This window comes from Sciurus vulgaris (genome assembly GCF_902686455.1).
Source record: "Sciurus vulgaris genome assembly, chromosome: 3".
NCBI lineage: Eukaryota > Metazoa > Chordata > Mammalia > Rodentia > Sciuridae > Sciurus > Sciurus vulgaris.
The window spans coordinates 132,540,868-132,553,730 of NC_136463.1; the positions used below are offsets into that span (position 1 = coordinate 132,540,868).

General features: G+C 37.0%; 1 protein-coding gene across 3 annotated transcripts in view; it reads right to left on the reverse strand.

Annotated features, from left to right (window-relative positions):
* SESTD1 (SEC14 and spectrin domain containing 1) overlaps positions 1 to 12,863 on the reverse strand; it is a 118,980-nt gene that overhangs the window by 65,304 nt on the left and 40,813 nt on the right. For all 3 annotated transcript variants that reach the window (XM_079134539.1, XM_079134540.1, XM_079134541.1), the window contains exons 2-3: positions 9,453 to 9,532; positions 4,514 to 4,622 (exon numbers count right to left, since the gene is read on the reverse strand). In XM_079134539.1, the coding sequence (XP_078990665.1) occupies positions 4,514 to 4,622; positions 9,453 to 9,507 (164 nt within the window). In that variant the 5' untranslated portion in view covers positions 9,508 to 9,532. The remainder of the gene's footprint in view (positions 1 to 4,513; positions 4,623 to 9,452; positions 9,533 to 12,863) is intronic.

Sequence of the window (12,863 nt, forward strand, 5' to 3'; positions counted from 1 at the left end):
TTATGACACAAAGCTACTGTTAGCAAATACAAGAAGATAGAGATACTACCTTGTACTCTATCAGATCATAATGGACTGAAATTAGAAAGAAATGACAGAATGAAAAACAGAAACTTCTCCAATACTTGGAGATTAAATAACGCACTATTATATGATGAATGGATAACAGAAGACATCAGGAGAGAAATTAAAAAATTCTTAGAAGTAAACAAGAACAAAGACACATCATATCAAAATCTCTGGGACACTATGAAAGCAGTACTAAGAGGAAGATTTATTTCATGGGGCGCATTCAACAAAAGTATAGAAATCAACAAATAAACGACTTAACACTACAGCTCAAAGCCCTAGAAAAAGAAGAGCAGACCAACACCAAAAGTAGTAGAAGACAGGAAATAGTTAAAATCAGAGTCGAAATCAATGATATTGAAACAAAAGAAACAATCGGAAAAATTAACAAAATAAATAGTTGGTTCTTTGAAAAAATAAACAAAATTGATAAACCCTTAGCCACACTAACAAAGAGAAAGGGAGAAAACTCAAATTACTAAAATTCAGAATGAACAAGGAAATATCACAACAGACATGAGTGAAATACAAAACATAATTAGAAGCTATTTTGAAAATCTATACTCCAACAAAACAGAAAACCTTGAAGATATCAACAAGTTTCTAGAGACATATGAATTACCTAAACTGAACGAGGAGGACATATACAACTTAAATAAATCAATTTCAAGCAATGAAATAGAACAGGTCATCAAAAGCCTACCAACAAAGAAAAGTCCGGGACCAGATGGGTTCTCAGCCGAGTTCTACAAAACCTTTAAAGAAGAGCTCATTCCAATACTTCTCAAAGTATTCCATGAAATAGAAGAAGAGGGAACCCTCCCAAACTCATTCTATGAAGCCAATATCACACTGATACCTAAACCAGACAGAGACATATCGAGGAAAGAAAATTTCAGACCAATATCCTTAATGATCATCGACGCAAAAATTCTCAACAATATTTTAGCAAATCGCATACAAAAATATATTAAAAGATAGTGCACCACGATCAAGTGGGTTTTATCCCAGGGATTCAAGGTTGGTTCAACATCCGGAAATCAATAAATGTCATTCACCATATCAACAGACTAAAAGTTAAGAATCACATGATTATTTCAATAGATGCAGAATAAGCATTTGATAAAATACAGCGTCCCTTCATGCTCAAAACACTAGAGAAAATTGGGGTAGTGGGAACATTCCTTAACACTGTAAAGGCCATCTACGCTAAGCCCATGGCCAATATCATTCTAAATGGTGAAACACTGAAAGCATTCCCCCTAAAAACTGGAACGGGACAGGGATGTCCTCTTTCACCACTTCTATTCAACATCATTCTTGAGACTCTAGCCAGAGCAATTAGACAAACAAAAGAAATTAAAGGGATACGAATTGGAAAAGAAGAACTCAAACTATCCCTGTTCGCTGAGACATGATTATATATTTAGAGGAACCTGGAAATTCCACCAGAAAACTCTTAGAACTCATAAGTGAATTCAGTAAAGTAGCAGGTTACAAGATCAATGCTCATAAATCCAATGCATTTTTATACATAAGTGATGAATCTTCAGAAAGAGAAATTAGGAAAACTACTCCATTCACAATAGCATTGAAAAAAATAAAATACTTGGGAATCAATCTCACAAAAGAGGTGAAAGACCTCTACAATGAGAACTACAGAACACTAAAGAAAGAAATTAAAGAAAACCTTAGAAGATGGAAAGATCTCCCATGTTCATGGATAGGCAGAATTAATACTGTCAAAACGGCCATACTACCAAAAGTGCTATACACATTCAATGCAATTCCAATTAAAATCCCAATGATGTACCTTACAGAAATAGAGCAAGCAATTATGAAATTCATCTGGAAGAATAAGAAACCCAGAATAGCTAAAGCAATCCTCAGTAGAAAGAGCGAAGCAGGGGGTATCACAATACCAGATCTTCAACTCTATTACAAAGCAATAGTAACAAAAACGGCATGGTATTGGTACCAAAATAGACAGGTAGATCAATGGTACAGAATAGAGGACACGGACACAAACCCAAATAACTACAATTTTCTCATACTAGACAAAGGTGCCAAAAATATGCAATGGAGAAAAGATAGCCTCTTCAACAAATGGTGCTGAGAAAACTGGAAAACCATATGCAACAGAATGAAATTAAACCCCTATCTCTCACCCTGCACAAAACTCAACTCAAAATGGATCAAGGACCTCAGAATCAGACCAGAGACCCTGCATCTTATAGAAGAAAAAGTAGGTCCAAACCTTCAACTTGTTGGCTTAGGATCAGACTTCCTTAACAGGACTCCCATAGCCCAAGAAATAAAAGCAAGAATCAACAACTGGGATAGATTCAAACTAAAAAGCTTTCTCTCAGCTAAGGAAACTATCAGCCATGCAAAGAGAGAGCGTACAGAGTGGGAGAATATCTTTGCCAATCATACTTCAGATAGAGCACAAATTTCCAGAATATATAAGGAACTCAAAAACCTCTACACCAAGAATACAAATAATCCAATCAACAAATGGGCTAAGGAAATGAACAGACACTTCACAGAAGAAAATGTACAAGCATTCAACAGATATATGAAAAAATGTTCAACATCTCTAGTAATAAGAGAAATGCAAATCAAAACTACCCTAAGATTCCATCTCACCCCATTTAGAATGGCGATTATCAAGAATACAAGCAACAATAGGTGTTGGCGAGGATGTGGGGAAAAAGGTACACTCATACATTGCTGGTGGGGTTGCAAATTAGTGCAGCCACTCTGGAAAGCAGTATGGAGATTCCTCAGAAAGCTTGGAATGGAACCACCATTTGACCCAGCTATCCCACACCTTGGCCTATACCCAAAGGACTTAAAATCAGCATACTACAGAGATACAGCCACATCAATGTTCGTAGCTGCTCTATTCACTATGGCCAGATTGTGGAACCAACCTAGATGCCCTTCAGTTGATGAATGGATAAAGAAAGTGTGACATATATATACAATGGAATAGTACTCCGCCATGAAGAATGATAAAATTATGGCATTTGCAGGCAAATGGATGAAATTGGAGGATATCATGCTAAGTGAGATAAGCCAATCTCAAAAAACTAAAGGACGAATGATCTTGCTGATAAGCGGATGAGGACATATAATGGGGGGTAGGAGGGGTTAGCGTTAGGGTTAGGGTTAGGTTTAGGGTTAGGGATAAGGAGGGTGGTAAGAATGGAGGAAGGAAGGACTGTATAGAGGGAAAAGAGGGATGGGAGGGGTGGGCGGAAGGGAAAAAAATAACAGAATGAATCAAACAACATTGCCCTATGTAAAATTTATGATTTTTAATAAAAAAATGGAAAAAAAAAAGACTTCTCTAATACAGAAAAAATAATCAGCAATATAATCACTAAACAATAGATTCTACTGGAAGTAAGTATAATGAAAATGTTTTCTCAAATATGGTGTTAGCCCTGTACACTTAAAGGTGATTTTAAATGAAATACATTATTATATCAATAAAATGCAAATACAGGAAAAGGAAAAATAGAATTGTCTACTGTCACAAAAACATTTTAAATTCACCATCTAGAGCTTAAGGGCTTACATACAGACTGGTTTCTTTTTCTGCCTCTACATTTTATTCATAGGTACACACACAAACCTGCACTCATTGTCATGCTTCATTGCAGTGTTTTGCAAATCTAGTTGCACATTAGAATTAAATGGGAAGCTTAAAGGATTAAAGAAAAATTCTGCTAAGCAGACCTTCCAACAACAATTGGGTCAGAATCTCTGTGAATGAACCTGAGGCATTAGAATTTTGAAAAAAATCCCCAAATGAGTCTAACATGCAGTCACACATCAGTCCTCCAAATCTCAACTGTCAGAGAGGAAGTTGGGAGAGCTTGTCTTTGTTTTTGCTATGGAAGTGAAGCAAATAGGAGTACAAGCAAACAGGAAGGTTTAAGTTTTGTTTTCACTGAAGAACTGAAAATTAAGAGTTCAAAGACCTAAGGATTAATATATAAAAACTTTCTGCATTTTCTATAAAAATAAAAATATTTGAAAACTCCAAGTAGCCTTTACTCAAAATATTAGAACTTATAGTTGCATTTATATCCATATAGTGAAACAGTGACCTAAATAAAAGATGACATCTACTAAATTAACTTCTTCAGTTCTGCTAATGTTCCAAGGTGCATCATGATTCTTAACTGTTATGTTTGTGAAACGTTGGTGGTCATACGTTTTAGAAATGTGTATATATTAGGTATAGGAAGAGCATAAAATAAGTATTTAATCACTGTGTGGTCATAACTTACTGATTCTACTATTTTTAAAATGTAATGTCATTGCTAATAAAAGCAGATAAGATAGCAAAGTATACTTCAACAATAGCAGGAACCAGTTGCAAACGAATGAAAACATACTGAGATGTAAGAAAAGACACCTTTACAGTCACCTTGGAATGCTGAGCAGGTAGTCCAAAGTGACACTCAGCTCATCCATGTTTGTTTGTTCAAGGCATAATGGAATTGTCAGAATGAGGCCACTTCGTCTGTCCTTTCCTCCTGGAAACAAACAAAAAAAGACATAAATTTAGCATGTAATAAGCCAGGCACAGTGGCACATCCCTATAATCCCAGCAGCTTGAGAGGCTAAGGTAGGAAGATTTCAAGTTTGAGGCCAGTCTCAGAAACTTAAGTGAGGCCTAAGCAACTTAGTAACACCCTGTCTCAAAATAAAAAAATAAAAAGGGCTGGAGATGAGCTCAGTGAAAAAGCACCCATGAATTCAATCCCCAGTACCAAAAATTTTTTAAATAATAAATTTAACACATAACAGGTATTATGGCATCATATAAATAATATATATTTGAATCCAATGTTATAAAAAAAGTTACATATAAGACATAATTTTAAAAATATCTAATGGCTATTTGTAGTTTATGAATGTTTATACTAATCTAGCAAGATTATAGAAATTTAGAATAAAATAAGAAAAAATTAATTCATAAAATCTTCATCTAAACATAGTAGTTACCATTTTAATTTTCTTCCATTTAGTCTGCTTCTTAATATAATCATCTAACACCTACTATGTGCCTAGCACAATAAGCATTTACAAGTAAAATAAAATAAATTTCTACCTAGGGAAGAAATGCTTTCAGTCATAAGAAATAACAGGATAAAATATGACCATTTATTTGTTAAGGTGTGTTATACAAAATACATTAAAATATTCTAAAAAGGAATTTAGAAAATGACAAAAACTGTGATGTATGTGAAAAGTTTCACAAAAATGCTGACTTTTTTAAAAGGAGCAGAATTTATGAACTCCTAAGACCGTTCTGTGATAAGGAATGATCTGAGTTGGTTCACAAAGGCCATAAAGGCATATGTCATTGATAGGGCAATAAAGAGGAAGCACTGACCAGCATGGGAGGATGCTAGGACCTGACTCCTGAGGCCTGGGGACCAGGGATTGGGGCACACACACTCCTTGCATGTCCAAGATCCCTTCGGTTTGCCCTATACATTAAAATGTAACTTTTTATTTATATTTTTTCATTTTTTCTTTTTGGTTCCGGGGACTGAACTCAGGAGCTCTCAACCACCGAGCTACACCCCCAGTCCTTTTTCATATTTTATTTAGAGATAGGGTCTCACTCAGTTGCTTTGAGCCTCCCTAAATTGCTGAGGCTGGCTTTGAACTCACAATCCTCCTGTCTTAGTCTCCCAAGCTGCTGGGATTACAGACATGTGCCACTCTACCCAGTTTAAAATGGAACTTTTAACTCCTTTTATTCACACACAGCTTTTCTGAAAGTCCCCCACAGGCTTGACTTCCACACTGGAACCTACTTCCCCACCCAAGTGACATTTACAGCAGTGTTAAAAGCTGAAAAACCAGTGAATCCTGAAGAGCACAATTCTATATCATCTCTAGAAATCTATCACCAAGAATTGAAAGGTGTGAAGTAAAAGCTCCTATCCGTGACATGACACGCCACCATAAGTGGTCTTCTGTCCTTCATGAGGGCGATTGTACAAATATTGATACTGAACCATTTTGTTTAATATCAGTAAATAGCAAATTCAGAGTTCAACTTAACAGATAATCTATAGTGATTCAATTGCTTGTTTTTACTTAGAATTCAAGCTTTATTTTTTTAATGGATTACATGAGGGGAATACAGTTCCCCTGAATAACTGTTGGTTTGAAAAGATTTTCTATATTATTAAAAAACTTTGAAAAATATTGGCCTAAACAATCAATGGTCAAGAGAGAAAGGTACCAGGGATGGGCTGAGAACTTTAACTTGCTCTTCAAAGTTACTAAGCTTCATCCATGCATTAAACCAAATCCACACAAAAAAAGTTCACACCTGGACTGTAGTGGCACTCTAACTACTTTAGAAATTTCTTCAGAAGACAAGTTTAACATTCAAGACTTCATCAACAAGCTCCAAACCCTAAGCTTTCACCAAGAGACAATAAATTAATCACCAGTCTAAAAACAAAAGAGGGGTAGAAGTCAAGAGGAAAAGGGCTTTCAAGACAGGGTCAACAGGGTCAAAAGCTTCATGAAGACAAGTGTTACAGAATACAAAATGTCACTGATGGATAGGCAGTGTAGCAGAATGAAATTTAACCCCTAGCTCTCACCACAAAACTCAAGAGTTGACCAAAGACGTAGCCTTAGACCAAAGACCCTGCCCCTACTAGAAGTAAATGTATGTCCAACAGTCCATCATGTCAGTTTAGGAACTGACTTCCTCAATAAGATTGCTAAGTGCAAGAAGTAAAATCAAAACTCAATAAATGGGATAGTATCAAACTAAAAAGCTTCACAGCAAAGGAAACTATCAGTAACATGAAGAGAGAGCCTAAAGAATGGGAAAAAAATCTTTGCCACCTGCACCTCAGATAAAGCAATAATCTCCAAGATATATAAAGAACTCAAAAACAGCCAGGCGTGGTGGCATACGTCTGTAATACCAGCATCTCAGGAGGCTGAGGCAAGAGGATCATGAGTTCAAAGCCAGCCTCAGCAAAAGCGAGGCACTAAGTAACTCAGTGAGATACTGTCTCTAAATAAAATACAAAACAGGGGTGGAGATGTAGCTCAGTGGTTGAGTGCCCCTGAGTTCAATCCCCGGGGTACCTGCCTACCCCCCCTGCAAAATAAAACTCAAAAACACCACCAAAAAAAAAAAAAAAAAAAAAAAAAAAAAACCAACCCAATCAACTAATGGACAAAGGAAAAGAACAAACACTTCACAGAAGAAAAACTAACTCAACAAATATGTGAAAAAATGTTCAATGTCTCTTAGCAATTAGAAAAATGCATATTAAAACCACACTGAGATTTCATCTCACTCCTGTCAGAATGGCAATCATCAAGAATACAAGTAACAATAAATGTTGGCGAGGATGTGGGGGAAAAGGTTCACTCACAAATTACTGGTGGGACAGCACATTTGTGCAACCACTCTGAAAAGCAATATGCAGATTCCTCAAAAAACTAGAAAGGGAACCGCCATTTGACCTGGTTATACTCCTTCTCAGTATATACCCCAAGGGCTTAAAATCAGCAATACTACTGTGATGCAGCCACATGGATATTTAGAGCAGTTCAACTAACAACAGCTAACCTATGGAACCAACCTAGGTGTCCTTCAACAGATGAATGGATAAAGAAAATGGGGTATATATACACAATGAAATATTAGCCATAAAGAAGAACACTGTGATGACTTGCTGGTAACGGATGGATCTGGAGACCATCGTGTTCAGTGAAATAAGCCAATTCCTAAAAACCAAAGGTCAAAAGTTCTCTCTGATATGTGGATGCTAACGCAACAAAAGAGGGGTATGGGGGGTATAGAAGTGCAGTAGACTAGACAAAAGGGAATGAAGGGAAGGGAAGGTGGATAGGAATGGAAAAGACAGTAGAATGAATCAGACATAACTTTCCTGTGTTCATATATGAATACATGACCAGTGAAACTCCACATTATGTACAACCACAAGAATGGGATCCTAAATATAGTAAGTTATATAACATGTATGTATAATATGTTAAAATACATTCTACTATCATGTGTATATAAAAACAAATTTTTAAAAAAGATCATAGGAGGATAGTAGAAACCATATTGACAACAATGGGGAGAAACAGGCACCTTCAGATACTGTGGAGAAATAGAAATTGAAGCTATATTCTTGGAGGGCAATCTGACAAAACCAAACACATAAATGCACATTCTTTTTAATACTCCCATTTACAGGAATTTCTATAGCTAATCTGTATAAAATGTACAAAGCTTTAGGAAGAATAATTTTATGACAATGCCATTCACATGAGAAAATGGAGAAAATGTAAATGCCAAATAATAAAGGAGGAAGTTAAAAAAAGAAAATACATTAAATAAGGAGACAATAGTACTAGTAGAATTCAATTTCTTATTTCATTCTTTATCAGTCATACTAGATAAACATGACAATTTATAGAGAGACATAAGATATTTTGAAAAAAGGACATTAGTGTTATCAAGACTATTATAACAGGACCTAACTAGATTAAAAAGGAAAAGTAGATAATACCATCCAAATGACACCAAATAAGGTCGATGGTGCCCATTCTGTTTGTGTGGCAGGTCGGGGAGGCGGGGCCGAAGGCAGTGGGGATGGAACCCAGGAGCATTCTGTCTCCGTGCTACATGGCAGTCCTTTGCCTCAGTCTCCCCAGGCTGGGATTACTGTAGTGCCTGGCCACACTGCCTATTCTAAAGTAGGGATCATTTACTCAACGATCCAAATTCCAGAAAATCTCTACACTCAACATACCACACCACTGCTCTCCCGCTAGCAAAATATCTCACAGCCTCTCCTTGACTTGTCTTAGCTGATACAGATTTGTGTTAATCAATTAAAATAAATTCAGGCCAGTACAACCCAAGTCCAAACAGTTAACAGTGAAAGCAGCATAACTGTTAATTCCAAGACTGCTCCACATGTACTGCAACTTTCTCATCTATGGGAAGAGGGGAGGCAAAAGCCAAGGGACAGGATATAACAAAAACTAACTACTCTAGACTTCGGAAATAATTATTTAGATGCCAGCAAGTCAATTATTAATTATTAGGTTTTTATTTAAGAAGTGAGAAATGTGACACCTAACTTGTAGAGGTCATTTTAATCAAATGACAGAAGAGAATAAAAATTGGCCCACCAGGAACCAGCCCTGACAGTCAGCTCTCACAGCTATCCACTCATTAAAGTACACCATCTTAAAGGCTTTCACAGAAAAATAAAATGACTTCTGTCAAACTTATCACAGAAAAGAAGTTTGTATAAGCTTATATATCAAACACTTCCAATTTTAAGAAAACATACCTGAAAGGAAGGCTAGTTTTTTCTTCAGAATGGGTAATATTACTGAGGCCTCCATTTCACTCCAGGAAATGTCCTCACCTCTGAAAACACAAAAAGTCAAATGCCAACTATGAAATAACAATCATTCTATGAAATATGTATTTATGACGATTTATCTCAGGGCTTCTGAGAACTGTCAACATTTTGAAACAGATCACTGTTTTTTATAGGGGCTACCAAGCATTGTAGATCAGTTAGCACCAAGCATTGTAGATCATTTAGCAGCACCCCTGATCTCTACCCACTACATACCAACAGCACACTTCAGTTGTAACAGCCACGATATCTCTGGACTTGGTCACATGTTCTCTGGTGGGTAAAATCACGGCTAGGTGAGAATAACTGACTGACTAGCTTTTCAGAGCAACACTCCTGGGCTAACATAATGCCCAGTACGCAGCAGGAACTCAATAATTATTTGTTGAATATTGTGTTGAATCAATCAAACAGGCAGGCAGTCAATCTTCTATTGCATTCTTTATTAATTATACAGTTTAATTCAAATATCTTATTTCTTCTCTTCCAATATGAAATAGCATTTCTGATTTCTCATATTTTTGTTCCCCTTATAACACAGACAATATATTTTTTCATGTCAACCTCAAGATACTTCCTTTTTTTTTTTTTTTTGGTGCTGGCAACTAAATCCAGGACCTTGTGCAGGCGAGGCAAGCACTACCAACTGAGTTATACATCCCCAAGGCCCTCAAGAAACTTCTTAATATACTATGTTAGTTTTTGTTCCCACTGCTGCCTCCATCTTTCTACATTTTACAATATTAAATTCTCCAGAGGGTTAAAAAAAAAAACTCATTTATTAATAACAATAAGATCACTGTTTTTTGCCAAGACACAATAGACTATCCCTCTTTGGTTTCCTGGAGTCTTCTCAGTCACAGGCAGAGGTTACGCTAAGTACAAAAAAGGAGTCCCCACATGGCCAGAGCCGAGGCCAGAGAGTGCCCCTTAAATGGGGCCTTTGGCATGGCAGGCATTCAGAGGTATGGCAAGCCCCGTACACGACTAAAACAGAACTGGAGGAGAGCAGGACCTTTAAAACAAAACAAGAAAACCAGAGGCTCCCTTACATTGTCCTCCTCCACACAGCCTCGTGTCCGAGAGCGCCCTCCAGCAGTGTCCATCCCTTCCTGTCACATCTCACTCCCATGGGCCATCACAACACAGGGCAGTTCTCGGAGTGCTCCATGAAACTTTACTGCATTTAGTAAAAGTACACCTCTTGAAAGCCATTCTCCAGTAGAGTGGAAAATGACTCTTTATATGAAAGTACTTTATTTATTCAGTAAACACCTGCTAGGAACCCTGGCACTATGTTACCTCCCAGGTGGAATGAGACACCAAGTCCCAGCCCTGCCCTACAAAGAAGTATAGGTTTGTTTTGTTTTGTTTTGTTTTTTCAATCCGGCATATTAAAAGAAAAAAAAAAAAAGATGTAACTGAACAATGGTCAGACAATGGCTAATTAAGAATGATTAAGCTAGTACATTATCATACAACTTTCCTATATTTTGTTTAAAAAGAAAAAAAAAAACCACTATTTGCACTTGTCTACACAGAAAACAAGCTGTCAAACTGAATGATGTGTTCTTTTCGACTTTTATTCCTTAAATATTTGTTTGCAATTTTTGTTCATTCATTTCCACATCAGCCCAGTCAACAGACTACGGTAGGAAGTAGGAAGAAAAGCCCACATTTCACAACTTTATCCAAACCTAGTAGCACTGTATGTTTCTGGATCAATACTGTAACTCACTGAGTTATCAAGCTATTCAAGAATCCAGAAAGTCTGAATTCATTTCTTGGTTCCCTTTCCCTATGACCAGCTTGCTGAGGACCTGATTTGAAGTCTACTAATGATGATAATGATTATGACACTTAACATTTACTGAATGTTTACTACAAAATATGCAGATCTAAATGACTTCTTTGCATTAACTTATTTAATGTTCACAATATTTCTGAGATAATACTATTATTGCCTTTTCATAGAAGAGTCACATGGGGCTCAGAGAAGTTAAACACTGCCCCAATTCCACATAGTTAATAAGTAAGGAAGTTGGGATTCACACCTAGGCAATCAGATTCCAGCAGGGTATCTTTCATATCACACTGTCAGCTTCCCAATAAAACAGGTTTGAAAATATTCCTGGAGGGGGCACGGGCGCTCTATGCCTTCCTCCAATACCTCGCCCAATAGTCTCTTCTATTTGGCTGTTCCTCAATTGAATCTTTTACAATGATAAATACACAGTTTTCCTCAGGTCTGTGAGCACTTCAGTGAATTATCAAACCTGAGGAGAGTGGGGGTCGTGAAAACCCCTGATCTGTAGCCAAATCAGATAGAAGTGGGGTAATTAGAGAACCCAATATTTGTGATTGGCATCTGAAGTGAGGGCAGTCATGAGAGTATGCCTTTAAAGTCAGAGTTTGACAATAGCTCTGGTGCTTAGTGCCAGAACTGAACTGAATACAAGACACCCTGTGGGTGTGTCCAGATAGTTGGAAAATTGGCTGATGTGAGGCAAAACCCCACGTTTGGTGTCAAATCCGTCAGTAAAAACAGTTTTGTAATGTGTATAGATACAGTCATGCCACCGCCTTGATTCATGCTTGAGATGCCAGCACTTTTGCCCACCAATATTTTCACACCATCAGTGCAAAGGTCAACACAGTAAAAAAAGACAAATAATACCTAAGAATTATCATGAAAAATAGTTTTGATTTCATGGACTCCCTGAAAGCTAGAAACAAGAAAACTGCCAATCCAAGCTGCCTGCACAGTGAATTTAACCCTAGGGAAGTAATGCACATGCCCAGCAACAAACTGGCTTCCTAACCAAATGTCTGTATCTGGCTATGAGCAGGAATTCTCAATCACCTTTAAGTCCTTCCTATTTTTTGAGCCTATTCCTCCATCCTTCTCATTGATTCTATAAATTGTACAAGACCGACCCTTGCAGCAAGTCTTTTTTCTGCTAAGTTAGCTAGAGTAGGTTTCTCTTTTAGTCTTTAAGTCAATGGAGAAATCTGGAATAGAAGGCAAAACTACAATCTGGAGTTTAGTACACCATGTCTCAGTTTACTTCATGCTTCTTTTCAAAAGTCTAATGCCACTCATTTTCAATGAAAATGTCCATCAATACATGGAGGTTTTAACCCTTGCCACAATAAAACCCAAATAAATAGCATCCAAGTGGTTAAAACCCTGGGAATCCCTAACACCCAATAAGGTATAAGAAACAACAGCTGAAGGTGACCCTAAAATCTTGATATTGGAGTTTGCAAGTCAGGCTATTGATTATATGTCAATAAATGCCAAAGTTTAATTCCCAGCACTGAATTCTTCCTATA